Source organism: Cheilinus undulatus, linkage group 20, assembly GCF_018320785.1.
Source record: "Cheilinus undulatus linkage group 20, ASM1832078v1, whole genome shotgun sequence".
NCBI classification, from domain to species: Eukaryota; Metazoa; Chordata; class Actinopteri; order Labriformes; family Labridae; genus Cheilinus; species Cheilinus undulatus.
This window is the reverse complement of record NC_054884.1, coordinates 41167960-41183140: the sequence shown is the minus strand read 5'-3', so window position 1 is coordinate 41183140 and position 15181 is coordinate 41167960. Positions and strand designations below refer to the sequence as shown.

Below are 15181 nucleotides of genomic sequence, written 5' to 3'. Positions count from 1 at the left end.
TGGACATCTTCCTCCCTCCCACCATGATGAAGGATCTTCTGATTCCTTAAATTATCCTCCTCTCTCCTCTTGTCTGTTCCTCTCTGGTTGGAGCTAAGATGCGAGGAGAAGACGCGAACGGAGGAAGATGCCAAACAGAGTGTCCGAAACTTCCGGTTTCTCCCTGTCCCCTTGTCCCTGACAGCTGCTTGGAGAGAGCCAGCACCGCCAACCAGAGGGCTGAATATCAGCGATGCTTTCTTTGGAACCGGTCCGGGGAGTTCTGGTTCTGGTTTTCAGGACTTAGAGACAACCGTTTCTCCGTGAAGCCGGGAGGCGAAGACGGAAGAGGGGTTGAGGGAAACATCTTGCTTTACCCGGATGTGGAATCATCCAGGACGAGGTCATTTCCGCCATCAACAGCGTGCGCCCATGTGTTTTCTTCAGTGCTAGAATTCAGGTGAGACTTTCTGTGTCCTTTATTTTAATGTCTTATTGATTTATTATCGGTCGATAATACTTTAGTTTGTCTCCGTTAGTCTTTGTTCGTCCGCCGTTAGCTTCCTGATTTAGAGCCGTGTTAAAGTCAGACGGGTTAGCTTTGGTAGCTAGACTCTGAGCTTCTGTATGAAGGAGAGACTGTTCCCCTCTAATATTTATATAAATGTATTTTTACCTCTGCGTTAACGGTGTTTAAGACTAGTCTGTTACTGTAGGTAGATCCGTGTTTGGTTCTTTAGATTTATAACCGGAAGTTAAAATGTGAAAAACCGCACAAGAAACAGGCTCTGATCTCGTTCATTATTGAGAAATTCAGATTTAGATAAATTTGTTTTTGAATTCTGGTCTAAAATGAATGAGTATTAGTTAGAGCTGGACGATTTTGGAAAATAATCTAATTGCGATATTTTCCCCGATGTTGCGATTTAATGTGCGATTATTTCTTAAGTTACTCATCTTATGCACTTTCCAACAAACACAATCAATAAATCGTCTATATTGTAACCAACACATTATTAGACTAGATTAGGCCTTAAGTATTTAAAAAAAGTAATCGTGATGATTTTGATTTTTATTGCAGATTGGGTCTGAATTGTTGCATTGAAGAGAGTATAATATCTCTGCTGCTAAAAAAGTTTTTAAGTTGTATTTTGACACAAATTTCAGGTTAAAAAAATATTGTAACTTCTGCATTTGAAAATTGCAGCAGGATATATTGTGATTTAATCTAATTTTCGATCAATTGTCCAGCTCTACTTTTAGTTTTAAGCTTGAAAAAATAAATAAATAAAGGAAAACCCCGGAGGTGTCAGCCTCTGTGCATGTTTACGTTGGTGGTGAAACTCAGTGCTAAATTTTTTCTCCAAGAAATAAGAAAAATTAAAAAACGGGGGTTTTCAAACAGGGGAATTATCGTCTTAAACTGTTGTTATTTAATTATTTAGTCCAGTGATATTCAACGCGTGGCTCTTCTGTAATGATTTGTGGATCTTTAACGCCTTAATTTGAAATAATATTCCCCCAAACTGAAATTAATTGTCAACCTTTATTTTTCTGGATTTCCATTGCCCTTATTTGCAGATTTTGCCCCTTTTTCCCATTTTTTACCCTTTTAAATAAATTTTTACTGCTTTGAGTCCACTTATGCCACTTCTTTTTGCCCGTTTACTCCTTTTGTTAACCAGATTTTGCCTCTTTTATCCTGCTTTTTGCATTTTTCACCTTTCTTGCCTATTTCAGCTGCCATTTACCATTAAATAACACTTTTCCCCCCATTTTTGCCACCTATTGCTGCTTTTTACCTGATTTAGTCACTTTTAACCCATTTTTTCCATGTTTTTGTCACCTTTTGACCATTTTTGCCACCTGCAACTCATTTTTCTGTCACAACTTAACTCTTCCCAGTTTTGTCACTTTTTCACCCAATTTTTACAATTTCATGCCTACTTTGCCCCTTTTCACCCATTTCACCCATTGTTTCCACCTGTAACTTATTTTTATTGACACCTTTACCACTTAGATATGGCTCTTGCAAAGGTATTTTTTCAACAGCCTGGCTCTTTGGTTGAGTAACACTGATCTAGACTAGGTACTTACACTTTATGTGTTTTATGGAGATGTAAAAGCTCACACACCTGTTAAAACGCCACCTTTCTGTGTTTTGAAAAAATAAGGCAAAGATACTGTACTATATTGTCTCAGAACTCTATCCAACTTTAATATAATCTAACGCATACAGTTTAAATTATTTTGGATTAGTAAAGGATCTGTGTAGAGTCAGTATGTGAGGCACAAAAATGTCTGAGTTTAAACAAACAGACTTGTAGTGTGAATCCAGTAATCCTGATTTTGTTTCTGTCTCTGTCAGATTAACACACAGCCGCCATGACGTCTTTGGCTCATCAGCTGAAGAGACTCGCTCTCCCTCAGAGCGACCCCAACCTGTTAACCCGCAAAGAGGTCGCCTCTCTGCTCTTTGACCCCAAAGATGCTGCGTCCATGGACCGAAGCACCTTCTACGCCCTCGGTGAGTCCTGCACGCGCTCACAAGTTACCGTCACAAACAGTAGAGTACTCTTTAAGGTCAAAGTGAAAACGGATTTCTTCAAAGTAAATACCATAAAATCAGTGACTGCATAAATATTCATCCCCTTAAAGAGAATGAGCTAATTCAACAGAGGTCCAGACAGTAAGTATTCCTGGCTACCATTACACCACAACGACAAAAGAACACTCCAAGGAAAAAATAAAATTCCAGAGTCCAGATGTTTGATCCTGACTGAGGCCTATCCACACAGACTCAGAGACTGAGACCTATCCACACAGACTCAGAGACTGAGACCTATCCACACAGACTCAGAGAGACTGAGACCTATCCACACAGACTCAGAGAGACTGAGACCTATCCACACAGACTCAGAGAGACTGAGACCTATCCACACAGACTCAGAGACTGAGACCTATCCACACAGACTCAGAGACTGAGACCTATCCACACAGACTCAGAGACTGAGACCTATCCACACAGACTCAGAGAGACTGAGACCTATCCACACAGACCCAGAGAGACTGAGACCTATCCACACAGACTCAGAGACTGAGACCTATCCACACAGACTCAGAGACTGAGACCTATCCACACAGACTCAGAGACTGAGACCTATCCACACAGACTCAGAGAGACTGAGACCTATCCACACAGACTCAGAGAGACTGAGACCTATCCACACAGACCCAGAGAGACTGAGACCTATCCACACAGACTCAGAGAGACTGAGACCTATCCACACAGACCCAGAGAGACTGAGACCTATCCACACAGACTCAGAGACTGAGACCTATCCACACAGACCCAGAGAGACTGAGACCTATCCACACAGACTCAGAGCTGAGACTGCAGACAGAGGAGACTTGACTAAATACTGACTAGAAGGAGGAATATTTCTGCACTCACTTATTTTCCATCACTGATTTTTGTTTCACTGACATCACATTGTAGGAATCTGATTCACTTTGATATTAAAGGTACAATGTGTAGAATTTGGCTGCATTTCGCCGAACAGAAACGGTGTACATGGGATATAATCTTTATATATCTATGTGAAGTATGTTAAAATAAGTGCACAATCATCCCCTTTAAACTTTCGTTTTCTTTTTACAAAATTAGAAAAAAGCTTTTTAAATTTACATTACCGCAGGTCGCCCTCACGGAGGCTGCCATATTGAACCGCCATGTTGTCTACGGCAACGTTTTGGGGACAGAAAGAGCGAAACGCAATATTTAAATACGAACCTACCCGCCGGTCCTGAAAGCTACCTGGAAGGCAGGTGGAGAAGAAGACTGACCTATAATCTATAAAAATTATGGTTACAAAAAGGAATGAATAAACCCTCACCTCGTCACTGCTGTAAATGATGTCCGGCTCACGATCCTTTTTGGTCTTCACAGGCTCTCGTCGCCTAGTGATGTGACGTTTTGGTAACAGATCGGCTCATTCTAAAATCTGAACGCTAGATGTCGCTAAAATGCCAAATTCTACACATTCTACCTTTAAAGAGGATGAATAAATCCTCAATAGAAGAGATAAATGATCCTGATCATTTGTGCGTTAGCTTGATTTTTCTCTCTCCTGATCATATTCATGAATGCAGACCAGCAGAAAAGAGCAGAGGTGTTTCTTTGACTACATGGCCCCTTTTACTCTTTTACATCAACTTTTTGCTCGTTTTTCTCCTTTTGTTAACCAGATTTTGCCTATTTTTATCCTGCTTTCACTAGTTCAGCTGCCATTTGCCATTAAATGCCAGGTTTTCCCCCATTTTTTCCACCTATTGCTGCTTGTTACCTGATTTGGTCACGTTTACCTCTTTTCTCCCCTCACTGATCTTCTTGGTATATTTGCAGACCACTGAAGTGTTTGTACTTTCTTTATCTGCTCAAAATGGCCTTCTGTGATCAGTAAACTGCTCAATTATTTCCATTTTATCTCCACTCCTTATGTGCATGTTAGAATTTTAAGCAGGGAAGAGCATAAACCAGGTTTGGTGTGAAAAAACGAATAAAAAATGATATTTTTTAGGTCTCACTGTCCACCTCTAGCTGAGTAGAACTTCTATTTTTGCTGCTTTGGTATCAATAATTGTTCTATTATGCTGTTAGAGTCTAATACTCTGGTACTCTACTCCCCGTCTTCCCCCCTCTCCAGGCTGCACGGGGCTGGAGGAGCTGCTGGGAATCGAACCGGCCTTTCTGGAGTTCCAGGACACCCTGTTCAGCCAGGCGTCGCTGACTCTCGAGCGCAGCGTCCAGTCCAAAGAGGTCAACGAGAAGCTGGACACCGGCATCTCGCTCTTCCTCACCCGCCTGTGCCCGTACTTCCTCCTCAAACCGGCTCACAAGTGCATCGAGTGGCTGGTTCACCGGTACGTTGGCCAGTTTACCCTTCAGTGCAGATCGGATTCTTCCTGTCACAGCGAAATCAGAAGTCCTAAAGGTGTGTTTTCATTGGTTACAGTTTCCACATCCAGCTGTATAACGCCGACAGCCTGCTAGCCTGCGCTCTGCCGTATCACGACACCAACGTGTTCGTCAGAGTCCTGCAGCTCCTCAAAATCAAAGACGCCACAAACCGCTGGAACTGGCTGCACTGCCTACAGGTCTGAATATGCACCGTCAAGTATTTCCCCTGCATGAGAGCTTATTTTCTGCATGTTTGTCACACTTTAGCCTGAGCTTTATGTAGTTTTTCAGGGAAATAATCCATCCAAACCTACCTGTTCCTATGTGAGAAAGTCATTCCCCCTAAAGCCATAGCTGTCTGTTCTATTCTTGGTGTTTGTGGGTAATGGCTCTCAGGTCTGGCAGTCAGGCCCTCCCACAGAATTGGCTGGGCCTCTTTAAACCCAGAGAATGGGCCCTCCCTTTAATGATTTAGTGATATCAGAGCATGAGTGTTGGATCAGTAGCGTTGGTGCTAGCATGCTGGCTAACAGTTTCCTCATTTGGACCTAAAAGTGTGTCTAGCTGTAACTGGATTCTGACGTTACAGTTATTTATTTGTAATACTTTATAACCCTTTTCAGCACCTTTTTCACCTGTTTTTGCCACTGTTAACTAATTTTTGCTGTTTATTGTCACCCCGAATTTCCATATACAGCGTGTGCGCCGCGCTGCGGCGCGCCGTGGAACGCCAGCAAATCGAACTGCGGAGCACTTCACTCCTTCTCTAGTCTATCAGAGCATTTCCATAGCCGGCGCTCCAGACCGGCAGCAGTTTTTGCCCATGTATGCACAATTTTTTGCCACTTTTTACTATTTTTACCAATCCTTTTTGGCTCTTGATTTTATCCCACTTTTGCCATTTTTTGCAAATATTTTGCCAGTTTTCACAGATTTTTATCTTTAGTGTTTTTGCCATATTTTGTCCCCATTTTTTCCACTGTTTACCGATTTTGGCCACTTTTTGCCCAGTTTTACCACAATTAGCCCCCCAGCTCACCCATTTTTGCTGCTTTCTTCCCATTTCTCCCCAATTTTTGCCACTCTTCACTAATTGTTACCACTTTCTGCCAAATTTTGCCAATTTTTGCAAATGTTATGCCAGTTTTCCCAGATTTTTGGCATTTCTGTTTTGTCCATGTATTTTCTTCCTTTTTTTGCCAATATTTAACTCCTTTTTAACCAATTCTTGATGCTTTCTGACCATTTCTCCCCCATTTTTGCCAACTTTTGTAACCATTTTTCTCCATTTTCACACATTTTTGTCACTTTTAACCCCTTTCTGCATATTTTTTCACAATTATCCTGTTTTTTTTTTTCCTTTTAAATTTTTTAATTCCCTGCCTTATTTCTGGCATTCTGACATTTGTGTTGATTGTGGCTCTGCTATGAAGTCTGACATTGTTTATATCAGTGGGTGTGGACAGTCAAACTGAACACAGCTTTATAAAAATATGTTAAATTCAGGATTTAACGATGACTTTTCACACAGGGACAGGCAGGTTTGGATTTTTCTCTTAATAGATGAAATCATCATTTAAAGTCTGACTTTAGCATCAGCTCAGGCGATCTCTGTCTGATATTAAAGGTAGTTTAATGATCTGAACATTAAAGTGTGGCAGATATGCTATCATCATGAGGGCAACACTCCTTTATCACATCTCTGTACTGGGAATATTTCCATTCTGATGGTTTAGACCCTCTGCTACCAGCGCTCTTCACTCTCTGCTGATGTTCCCTCAGAAACCCGGAGTGCCGTTGTCCCGGGGAACCCTGATCACTCACTGCTACTCTGACCTCGGCTTCATGGACTTCATCTGCACCATGGTCACCAAGGCCGTCCAGGTAGACCGATATCTTCATCCTGTCAGCTCGGGGTCATGGAGAATCCTCTGGTCTTTAACGGCTGTGTTCTTCTTCTTCAGGCGTACTCGGGCCGCTCCGGCAGCTGCTCCCAGCTCAGAGTGATCTTCTCCTTCTACGCCTCCACCATCGTCCCAGCCCTGGACGCGGTGGACAGAGTGTCTGACAGCATCATCTCCAAGCTGCTGCCTTACATCCAGAAGGTAAAACATCAGCTCTGACAGACACATTTATGTGCTTTTGTTGTAAAGGAAACTTCTCCATAAAAAGGCTCTATCTCTGTCAGCATCTTAGCCTTTTTAAAGCTCCTCCCCCTGATGATGTAACCACGCCTCTCTGCAGGGTCTGAAGTCGTCTCTGAGCGACTACAAAGCCGCGACCTATATGATCGTGAGCCAGCTGGCAGTGAAGGTGGTGATGGAGGCGAGTCTGGTGGACACGCTCGCCGTCCATGTCAGTAAGTCTCTGCTCAGAGAGCCCATACTCGCTCAGGACGGGCTCGGCTGCCTTGTGGTGCTGCTGCAGAACCAGAAGGAGGGCTCCGCCGGGCCCAGGTAAGACCGCCGTCTGAGCAGGAGACACGCCCCCTGCAGGGCAGGTGTAACCTCCATCACTAGATCGTTCTTCCTTTTCAGGGCGTTCAGTCGGCTCAGCTCCATGCCGGCGCTCGTCTCCACGCTGCAGGTCATGGCGACGACTTACGACGTCACTCCTCTGCTGCGGTATCTGCTGCCTCACCTGGTCCACGCCGTCTTCACCGGAGGCTCAGGTCAGAACGCAGGAAACATGTCAAACCATGTCTGAGTGAAGAAATCATTCATGTTCTTACCAAAACCAACCAAACGGATACCTTTGAAGGTCACCTGTCCTTTTTTTTCAGGTGAGGCGGAGACTGGCGAGCTCATCGTGCTGGAGTCGCTCCTTCAGTCTGTTCCCCTGACCAAAGGCTTGGACCAAACCGTGGCTAGGTAAACCGCCATCAGCCTCAGTCCACATACGTTAATCTCTGACGGCGTTTCCATCCTGAATACGAGCGCAACGGTCGTCAGGAATGGAAATATGAAAATCAGACATTAGTGATACACGTTTGAGTCCACAGCTACAAAAATAGAAATCCAACACTCCTAAAACACGCCTTTTTCTTTGATTTAACCCTACCTCTGGTGATCCATAACTGACAGAAGACATGCTGGTGCCTGACCAATCATCACAGCCGATGTGATGGCGTTTGATAGAGGGTTAGGCTAAAGTACGATCAGAGAGACTATAAACAGACTCAGGTAGAGGGTTGGGGCTAAGCTATGATCGGAAAGACTATAAACAGACTCAGGGATGTGAGCGTCGGGCTAAGTGTAAAGGAAAAGGAGGGCTTAGTCTCTGCCCCGTATCCTGATGGTTTCTGTGTTCCTGCTGCAGGTTACTCCTGGACCAGTATCTGAGTCTGACTGAGCTCTCGACTGAAAACTTGTCCACTCTGGACCAACGTCTGCTGCCTCTAGTCCGGGTGTTTGAGTCCAGGTCAGTCTGACCCCGCTGCTCTGATCTCACTGAGACAGTCCCAACATTCTGTCACACACACACATCATCTCAGTCGACATCCAAGCCCTAAAACTCCGCCTCAGCTCCTCCTACAGACGTCATTTTAGATTTAAAAAGGAGAGAAATTATTCAGACATTTATGCTGGAGTCACATTTTTGCTATCTTTGAGAGTTTTGATAATTCCTGTTAAAGTTTGGTGATGATTTGTGGCTCTCAGACGTGTGTGTGTGTGTGGGTGTGGGGGTGGGGGTGTGTGTGTGGTATTGACTTCTGTTTCTTTTTACGTTTTACACAGCGACCCAACTTTTTTGGAACTGGGGTTTTTTACCACGATAAAGGGTGATTTGTTTTTTCTGCCCTCCATCAGGTACTGTGGCGCTCTGGATGGCGTCCTTGCTGATCATGTGACTGACAGCAGCAGTAGCGAGCAGAAGCGTCTGTTCCATCACTTCCTGTCTCTGTCCATGAGCAGCGGGAAACACCAGGTACGCCAGGACACCCCCTGTCCTCCAGAATGTCCTTTATTTCTGACTTTAGTGTTAGTCATCCTCAGAGACAGGAAATGGCTCTGAACATTCACGCGTTTTATTTAATGGTCAGAAACGTAACCCTCAGAGGGCGCTCTGATTATTTTGACTGTGTTCATGCTAACTAAAGACATTTTAAAAGGTACTTTTGTTTTTAGTAGAACTTTAACATTTTACCATCAGAGCCTTTAACAGGTCAGTAATAATCTCAGCACAGGCTGCTGGTGATCAAAAATGTCCCATTAAACCATTAAAACCAGGATTTTTGCTCCTGCAGCCATTGATCATCCTGAAGGAAATCCAGTTTGCATGGAGAAAAATACTTTTTTATTGTGCTTTTACACTGTGAACATCAATATCATCATGCAATAATCAGTTTCCCATAATAATGATCAGGTCTGATCTTGATTTGAAAAACTAATGCAAAATAAATAGACCTTTTTTTTATGTAAAGGATTTTTAATTGCTTTTTAGGTACAGCGTCCCTATGTGACCACTAACACCCTGAGTATAATGATTTAATAAAACTCTATAATTTAAATAAATTACAATAATGCATAAAATTCAAAGTTGTTGCTCATTAGTAACATATTTAAGGCCGTGATAATCTCTTTTAAGGAAATTAAATTTCCATGTAGTTTAGAAAAAATATTTTGTTTTTGTGTTTGCATCACAAACAGCAGGGTTAATGCACTTTAACTGGCATTCAACAGGTTAAATTCCCCAAAATTAATCATTTGATTTTTATGATCAGGTCTGATGATGATTGAAAAATTGATGCTAAAAAAGTGGAAAAAATTTAATTTACAGTTTCTGTTTGCATTAATTTAGGGCATCCATTTTTGGTCCTAAACATCCTGAGTGTAACAATTTATAAAAATCTTAATATTTAAACAAATAATAATGCATAAAATTCAAAGATTATGCTTATTATTAAGATATTTAAGGCTGTGATTATCTCCTTTTAATTTCCATGTATTTTATAAAGAATATTTTGTGTTGTGTTGTGTACATCAGAAACATCAGGATTAATGCAGTTAAACTGGCATTTAACAGGTTAAATTTCCCCAAATTAATCAATATGGGATATTAAAGATCAGGTCTGATATTGATTAAAGCATTGATGCAAACAAAGGGGGAAAAATTTAATGTATAGTTTTTAATTGACATTTATTTATTGCATCCATATTTGGCTCTAAACACTAAGAGTATAACAATTTATCACAATCTTAAAATTTAAGTAAATAATAAAGCATAAAAATCAAAGTTGTTGCTTATTATTAAAGTATTCAAGGCTTTTAAGCACTTAAACTGGCGTATTAAGGATTAAATTCCCCCCAAAATAATAAATGTTCTATATTTATGATCAAGTCTTATAAAATCTTAAAAAATGGAAAAAGGGGCAAAATTTTATTGTATAGTAACTTTTAATCACTGTGATAATCTCCTTCAAGGAAATTCAATTTGCATGTAGTTTAGGAAAATATTTCATTAGTTGTGTTTTATACATTACAAATGTAAGTGTTTTCTGCAATTAAACTGGCATTTTAAGGGTTAAATTTCTAAAATTAATATTTGATATTTATGATCAGGCCTCATCATAATAAAAAATCAGGAATTAAAAAAAAAGGAGTGGAACGTTTTAATTGCTGTGTATGTACGGCGTCCATTACCAGAGTGTGACATTTCATGGTCTTTAAAGAAAAAAAATAAAATAGTTCAGAACAGTCAAACTTGTTGCTCATTATTAACATATTTAAAGCTGCGATCATGTCCTTCAGGGAACTCCATCTCCTTCTGGCATTTGTTCTTATATCTTCTGTTTATTTTTTTAACTCATTCTGGCGTTTCGTAGATTCTTGGCGACTCGGACACGTCTCTGGTCCTCGGTCTGAAACACCCACAGCCGTCGGTCCGAGTCTCTGCTGTGGAACACCTGATGAGCATCATCTCCTCTGGACAGGTACGCACCACACCTCTTCTATCTGTTTATTTATTTATTTTAAGATTACGGTCGTACCAATGGATGTCTGAGGTGGTAAGCCACAGAAGGTCACTGCTGAAAGGTCAGGCCGTTCTCAAGCTGTATCCCAGCAGATTCATCTAAAGCTGACTGAAGGAAAAGAAAAGAAGCACACCCACAGGGATGACTGGGCCTTCAGAGGACTGTCAAACAGAGCAGATGTTAAGAGATGTTATGAGTATTGCTCATTAGACTGGCAGCAGAGAAGAAGAAGCTGTTCTTGTGGTGGGAGGTTTTGGTCCTGGTGGATCTCAGCCTTCTACCAGAGGGAGGGCCTCAAAAAGTTCGGGCTGAGAGGGGTTGGCCAAAATACTACTTGCACGCCTCAGACTCCTGGAAGCTGCAGCCTCTACTTGTCCAATGCACTTATGCAACCTTGACAGTTTTAAGGAGTTTTTGCAATTTTTAAAGATTAAACACAAAAAAATTGTGCATATGATTTATTTTTCTTCCATCCAAGCATTCAAAAATGTATTTTTACTAAACGTTTTCGCCTCCACAGCAGAGTTTGGACCAGACGTTCCTGAAGGACGCCGTCATGGACCGTCTGCAGGACGACGTGCCACAGGTCGTCACCGCCGCTCTCAGAGCCCTCGAGGTCAGTTAGGGTGATCAGTGGTGGTAGGTGCTCTCCATAAGATTTCTTTAAAAAGGTTGCTCTGTTCTCCCCCTGCAGATGTTGTTTGATGCTGTGGACCCTGAAGGCATCGTGTCATGTTTACTGTCACTGCTGCACAGAGTGGACAGGTTGGACGCCGAGCGCTGGTCAGTGAAGTCCACTCACAGTTCTTACTTCAAATATTAGCAACGAGGAGAAAGGACTTCCCTATGGAAGCCCACAGAGGACTGGCATCACTGTTTTATGTTAACGCGTTTGATGTCCTCCTGCAGGCTGCCCGTGCAGACCGAGGCGGTGCGTTTACTGTCCGATCCTCGGCTGGGAAAGGCGGACTCTGAGCTGGTTCAGATGGCGGGCTGGAAGCTGCTGCCCTTCCTCGTCATCACCTCCACCAAGCTCCACCTGTCCACCTGCGTCGCCCGATCCTCCATCGTCAGCCAGCATCCGCTCACACAAAACTGGGCCAAAGGTGACAGAACGACCCTTTAATTTACTTAACCCACTCGCCATCTTAAAGCCCTTTAAAGACATTGGATATATTTAAAAGTATTAAAAATGAATGAGTATTAAAATAACGACATGGAGTTCATCTTTAAAGACCCCGAAAAGTCACTGAAGTTCCGGGCTCACTAGAATGGCGTCCTTAAAAGCTACAGAGACATCGAGGGTAGCAAACAAACGGCAAAATATTCAGCTTTCAGAGAAAAAAAATTATTTCTGTGATTTATGGTTCAAAAGTTATTAATGTTTTTATAAACATGTGTCACTTCTTGGTGTGTACGACAACACTGTCCTCAGAGACCCTGGAAAGTCAGCCAAGTTCTGGGCTCATGAGAAAATGTTCTGTAAGGGTTATGAATGCATGAAGAAGATATTTAGAAAGGCACAACACAGAGCTTTCATAGGAAAAAATAAGTTAGTGCCTATGACTTATGTTTCAAAAGTTACCAAGCAATTTACAAAGGGGTGCCACGTGAGCTCTAAGGGTTAACAGGATTTCTTATTTCTGTGTGGCAGTGGCAGTGGAATGAAAATAAGTGGTTTTAATTGCAGTCAATGAGGCCTAATAGGGCATTAGGAGGACCTGAGGGTTAAATCAGTTCCTGCCTGCAGAGACTCTTAGGGACCCGTCCCGGCCTCGCTGTGTCTCTTTCTCTCTATTCTCACTCATTCAGGCTCTTCTTTAGTTTCTAAGTCTGTGCACATGCTCAGTTCTGCAAAGCATGGCGTGATGACAGAACAGTCTGCCATTGGTTGTCACATACCAGTGCAATGCATTCTGGGATGCAAACAGACAACATGGACCTACCTACCTGTAAAGATTTACAATAAAGTGTCTGCTGTTTTCCTGCAGAGCTGGATGGAGTGATGAAGAGGAGCTCTGATCCAGATTTCATAAGTTTAGCCAACGAGCGTCTCATCTCCATGATGACCACGAATCTGTCCACCATGGAGAACTTTAGCAAACGGGACGCTGTGAGTTTTTACACCATTCAGACCCTCAGAGACAGTCTGGTATTTCGTTTCCTGTATGTGACGGCGTTTGTCCTCTTCAGCTGGAGAGGTTAGCTCTGTCAGTGGAGCAGCAGAGGGGCCCCGGGCTCAGAGCGAGGGCCTCCTTCCTGGTCCTGACCCAGACTCTGCTGCTCGGCCTGGAGGAGCTGAACGGGACGCAGCACCTGCTCACGGCTCAGAGGGTCTTCTCGCTGCTGGAGCCGCCCCTGCTGGACGCCATCAGAGACGCAGCCGCTCAGGTCAGACATGAGGAAGACGCCTATTCTTCAGTTTTAGCTTAATCAGGTTAAAGGGTCACGACTGGCGGACATCCACCTCACATCTCTTAAATCTCTTTTGATAAACAGGAAGTTGATCGTCCCGTCAGCCCGCCCTCGTCCTTCTCTGCAGCTCTGGCGCTCTACCTGAGCCGGTGTGAGCAGCAGTCATGTGACCAGCCGACCAAGTTCACCTTCGTCCTCATGTCTCTGCTGGGGTCATTCATCTCCTCACTCCGGTGTCACGACGCCTCCTTCAAAGGTAAAAAAACACGCCAAGATGTGCAGCGCGGCAGTGAGTTTGCCTGCTAAGACTAACAGGAAGTTGTTTTTTTGTCTGCTTCCTGTCAGACGAGGCATGGTGGAACCCGGAGAAGATGGACACGAACAGCTGCTGTTACCTGGGTCTGATGTGTCGCCTCTACAGCACCATCGTCAGCGGAGCAGGGGAGGGGCGGACCGCCGGGAGCTTCAGAGACATGATGAGGCTGTTCATACAGGTATGATGTCACTTCCTGTTGTGTTATGTAAGAGAATAAGACGGTACTGATCATATGGACAGGCTTAGCTTAGCTTAGCTTAGCTTAGCTTAGCTTAGCATAAAGACTGGAAACAGATGGAAACAGCTAGCTTCTCTGTCTCGTCCAGGTTCACCTGCAGGAGCCCATGATGCTCTTCAGGTTTCTGTGCGTGCTGTGGGGATACAGCGGTAACCATGGAGACCAGCTGGATGTGAAGGTGGGCGCCGTGCTGCAGACTCAGGCTTTGTACATGGGCGGAGCTCTGCTGGGTGTCCAGCCGGCCGCCACGCTGGATGAGCTGACCGCAGCCAACTCGCCAGGTGAGAAAAATGAAGAATAATCCTCCTGTTTCAGTTTTATATTGTCTATTTTGCTTTATTCCTGATTCTCTCTTCCAGTCGTCCCCTCTCTCCTCGTCTGTCTCTCCTCTCCGGTTCGGGAGGTTCGGAGGGCCGCCCTCGGCGCTCTGCAGAGCCTATCAGCAGCCAGCTCCTCTCCCTTCCAGCCAATCATAGAGAAGCTCCTGAAGACATCAGAGGAGATCATCGCTGACCCTTCATACCTGAGCCAGGTAAGTCAAGTTCTTTTATCACAGACTACAACCCCAGTTCCAAAAAAGTTGGGACACTGTGTAAAAATCTCATAAACTCATATTTAATTCACAGAAGAACAGCGCAACACACCAGATGTTAAAATGAGACGTTTTACCTCTTTTTGTTTTAATATTTTACACAGCGCCCCGACTTTTTTGGAGTTGGAGAATGAAAATCATCTTGAATGTAAAATGATGTGTGTTCTGACCATCTCCATGGTTACCTGCAGGCTCTGGGCACGCTCCATGATGACTGTCAGTCTGCTAAAGCGAGCTCAGAGCAAAAGAAGCTTCAGGCATCTCTCCAGCTGCTCCTTCAGAGCGCTCAGTCTCTGAGCTGCCCGTCCTACAGCGCCGTCGCCCTGCTGCGAGCACTCGGCCTCGTTAACGGGCCGGTGAGTCATCGGTCACATCTGCACAGGTACGATTCTAATATGACAGCAGATAAGACACTGAATATGTCCGTCTCCTTCTATCAGTCCGTCCTCTCCGCCCTCCTCCCCGTCCTTGATCGTGTCCTGGAGCAGCAGGGTCTGGACGCCCCCTCCCTCCTGCGGTCTGAAGCCCAGCTGATGCAGCTCGTTCTGGGGAAGTTTAACGAGGCGTCGGCCCCTCTGCTGGTTCAAGACCAGAACTGTCTGGATCTGTTCATCCGAGCTCTGAGGACGTCGGCGCAGCAGCACAAAGACGTCCAGAGCTGCCAGATCATCGCTCTGGAACAGGTCGGTGTGAAACTAAGTGTTAAA

At 43.8% G+C, this 15181-nt stretch overlaps 1 protein-coding gene across 2 annotated transcripts in view; it reads left to right on the top strand.

The window, feature by feature from the left end:
* heatr1 (HEAT repeat containing 1) overlaps positions 1 to 15181 on the top strand; it is a 39895-nt gene continuing 24714 nt past the window's right edge. Inside the window, exons 1-23 of one of the 2 annotated variants that reach the window (XM_041815697.1) lie at positions 1 to 439; positions 2348 to 2506; positions 4686 to 4902; positions 4995 to 5136; positions 6722 to 6823; positions 6904 to 7044; positions 7184 to 7395; positions 7477 to 7610; positions 7722 to 7809; positions 8258 to 8359; positions 8749 to 8866; positions 10764 to 10871; positions 11437 to 11529; positions 11608 to 11696; positions 11823 to 12019; positions 12905 to 13026; positions 13107 to 13304; positions 13413 to 13584; positions 13674 to 13822; positions 13971 to 14163; positions 14242 to 14414; positions 14666 to 14830; positions 14915 to 15157. In XM_041815697.1, coding sequence (XP_041671631.1) covers positions 2365 to 2506; positions 4686 to 4902; positions 4995 to 5136; positions 6722 to 6823; positions 6904 to 7044; positions 7184 to 7395; positions 7477 to 7610; positions 7722 to 7809; positions 8258 to 8359; positions 8749 to 8866; positions 10764 to 10871; positions 11437 to 11529; positions 11608 to 11696; positions 11823 to 12019; positions 12905 to 13026; positions 13107 to 13304; positions 13413 to 13584; positions 13674 to 13822; positions 13971 to 14163; positions 14242 to 14414; positions 14666 to 14830; positions 14915 to 15157 — 3300 coding nt within the window. In that variant the 5' untranslated portion in view covers positions 1 to 439; positions 2348 to 2364. Of the gene's footprint in view, positions 440 to 2347; positions 2507 to 4685; positions 4903 to 4994; positions 5137 to 6721; positions 6824 to 6903; positions 7045 to 7183; positions 7396 to 7476; positions 7611 to 7721; positions 7810 to 8257; positions 8360 to 8748; positions 8867 to 10763; positions 10872 to 11433; positions 11530 to 11607; positions 11697 to 11822; positions 12020 to 12904; positions 13027 to 13106; positions 13305 to 13412; positions 13585 to 13673; positions 13823 to 13970; positions 14164 to 14241; positions 14415 to 14665; positions 14831 to 14914; positions 15158 to 15181 lie in introns of both variants that reach the window. The other variant, XM_041815696.1, reaches the window with a different exon arrangement.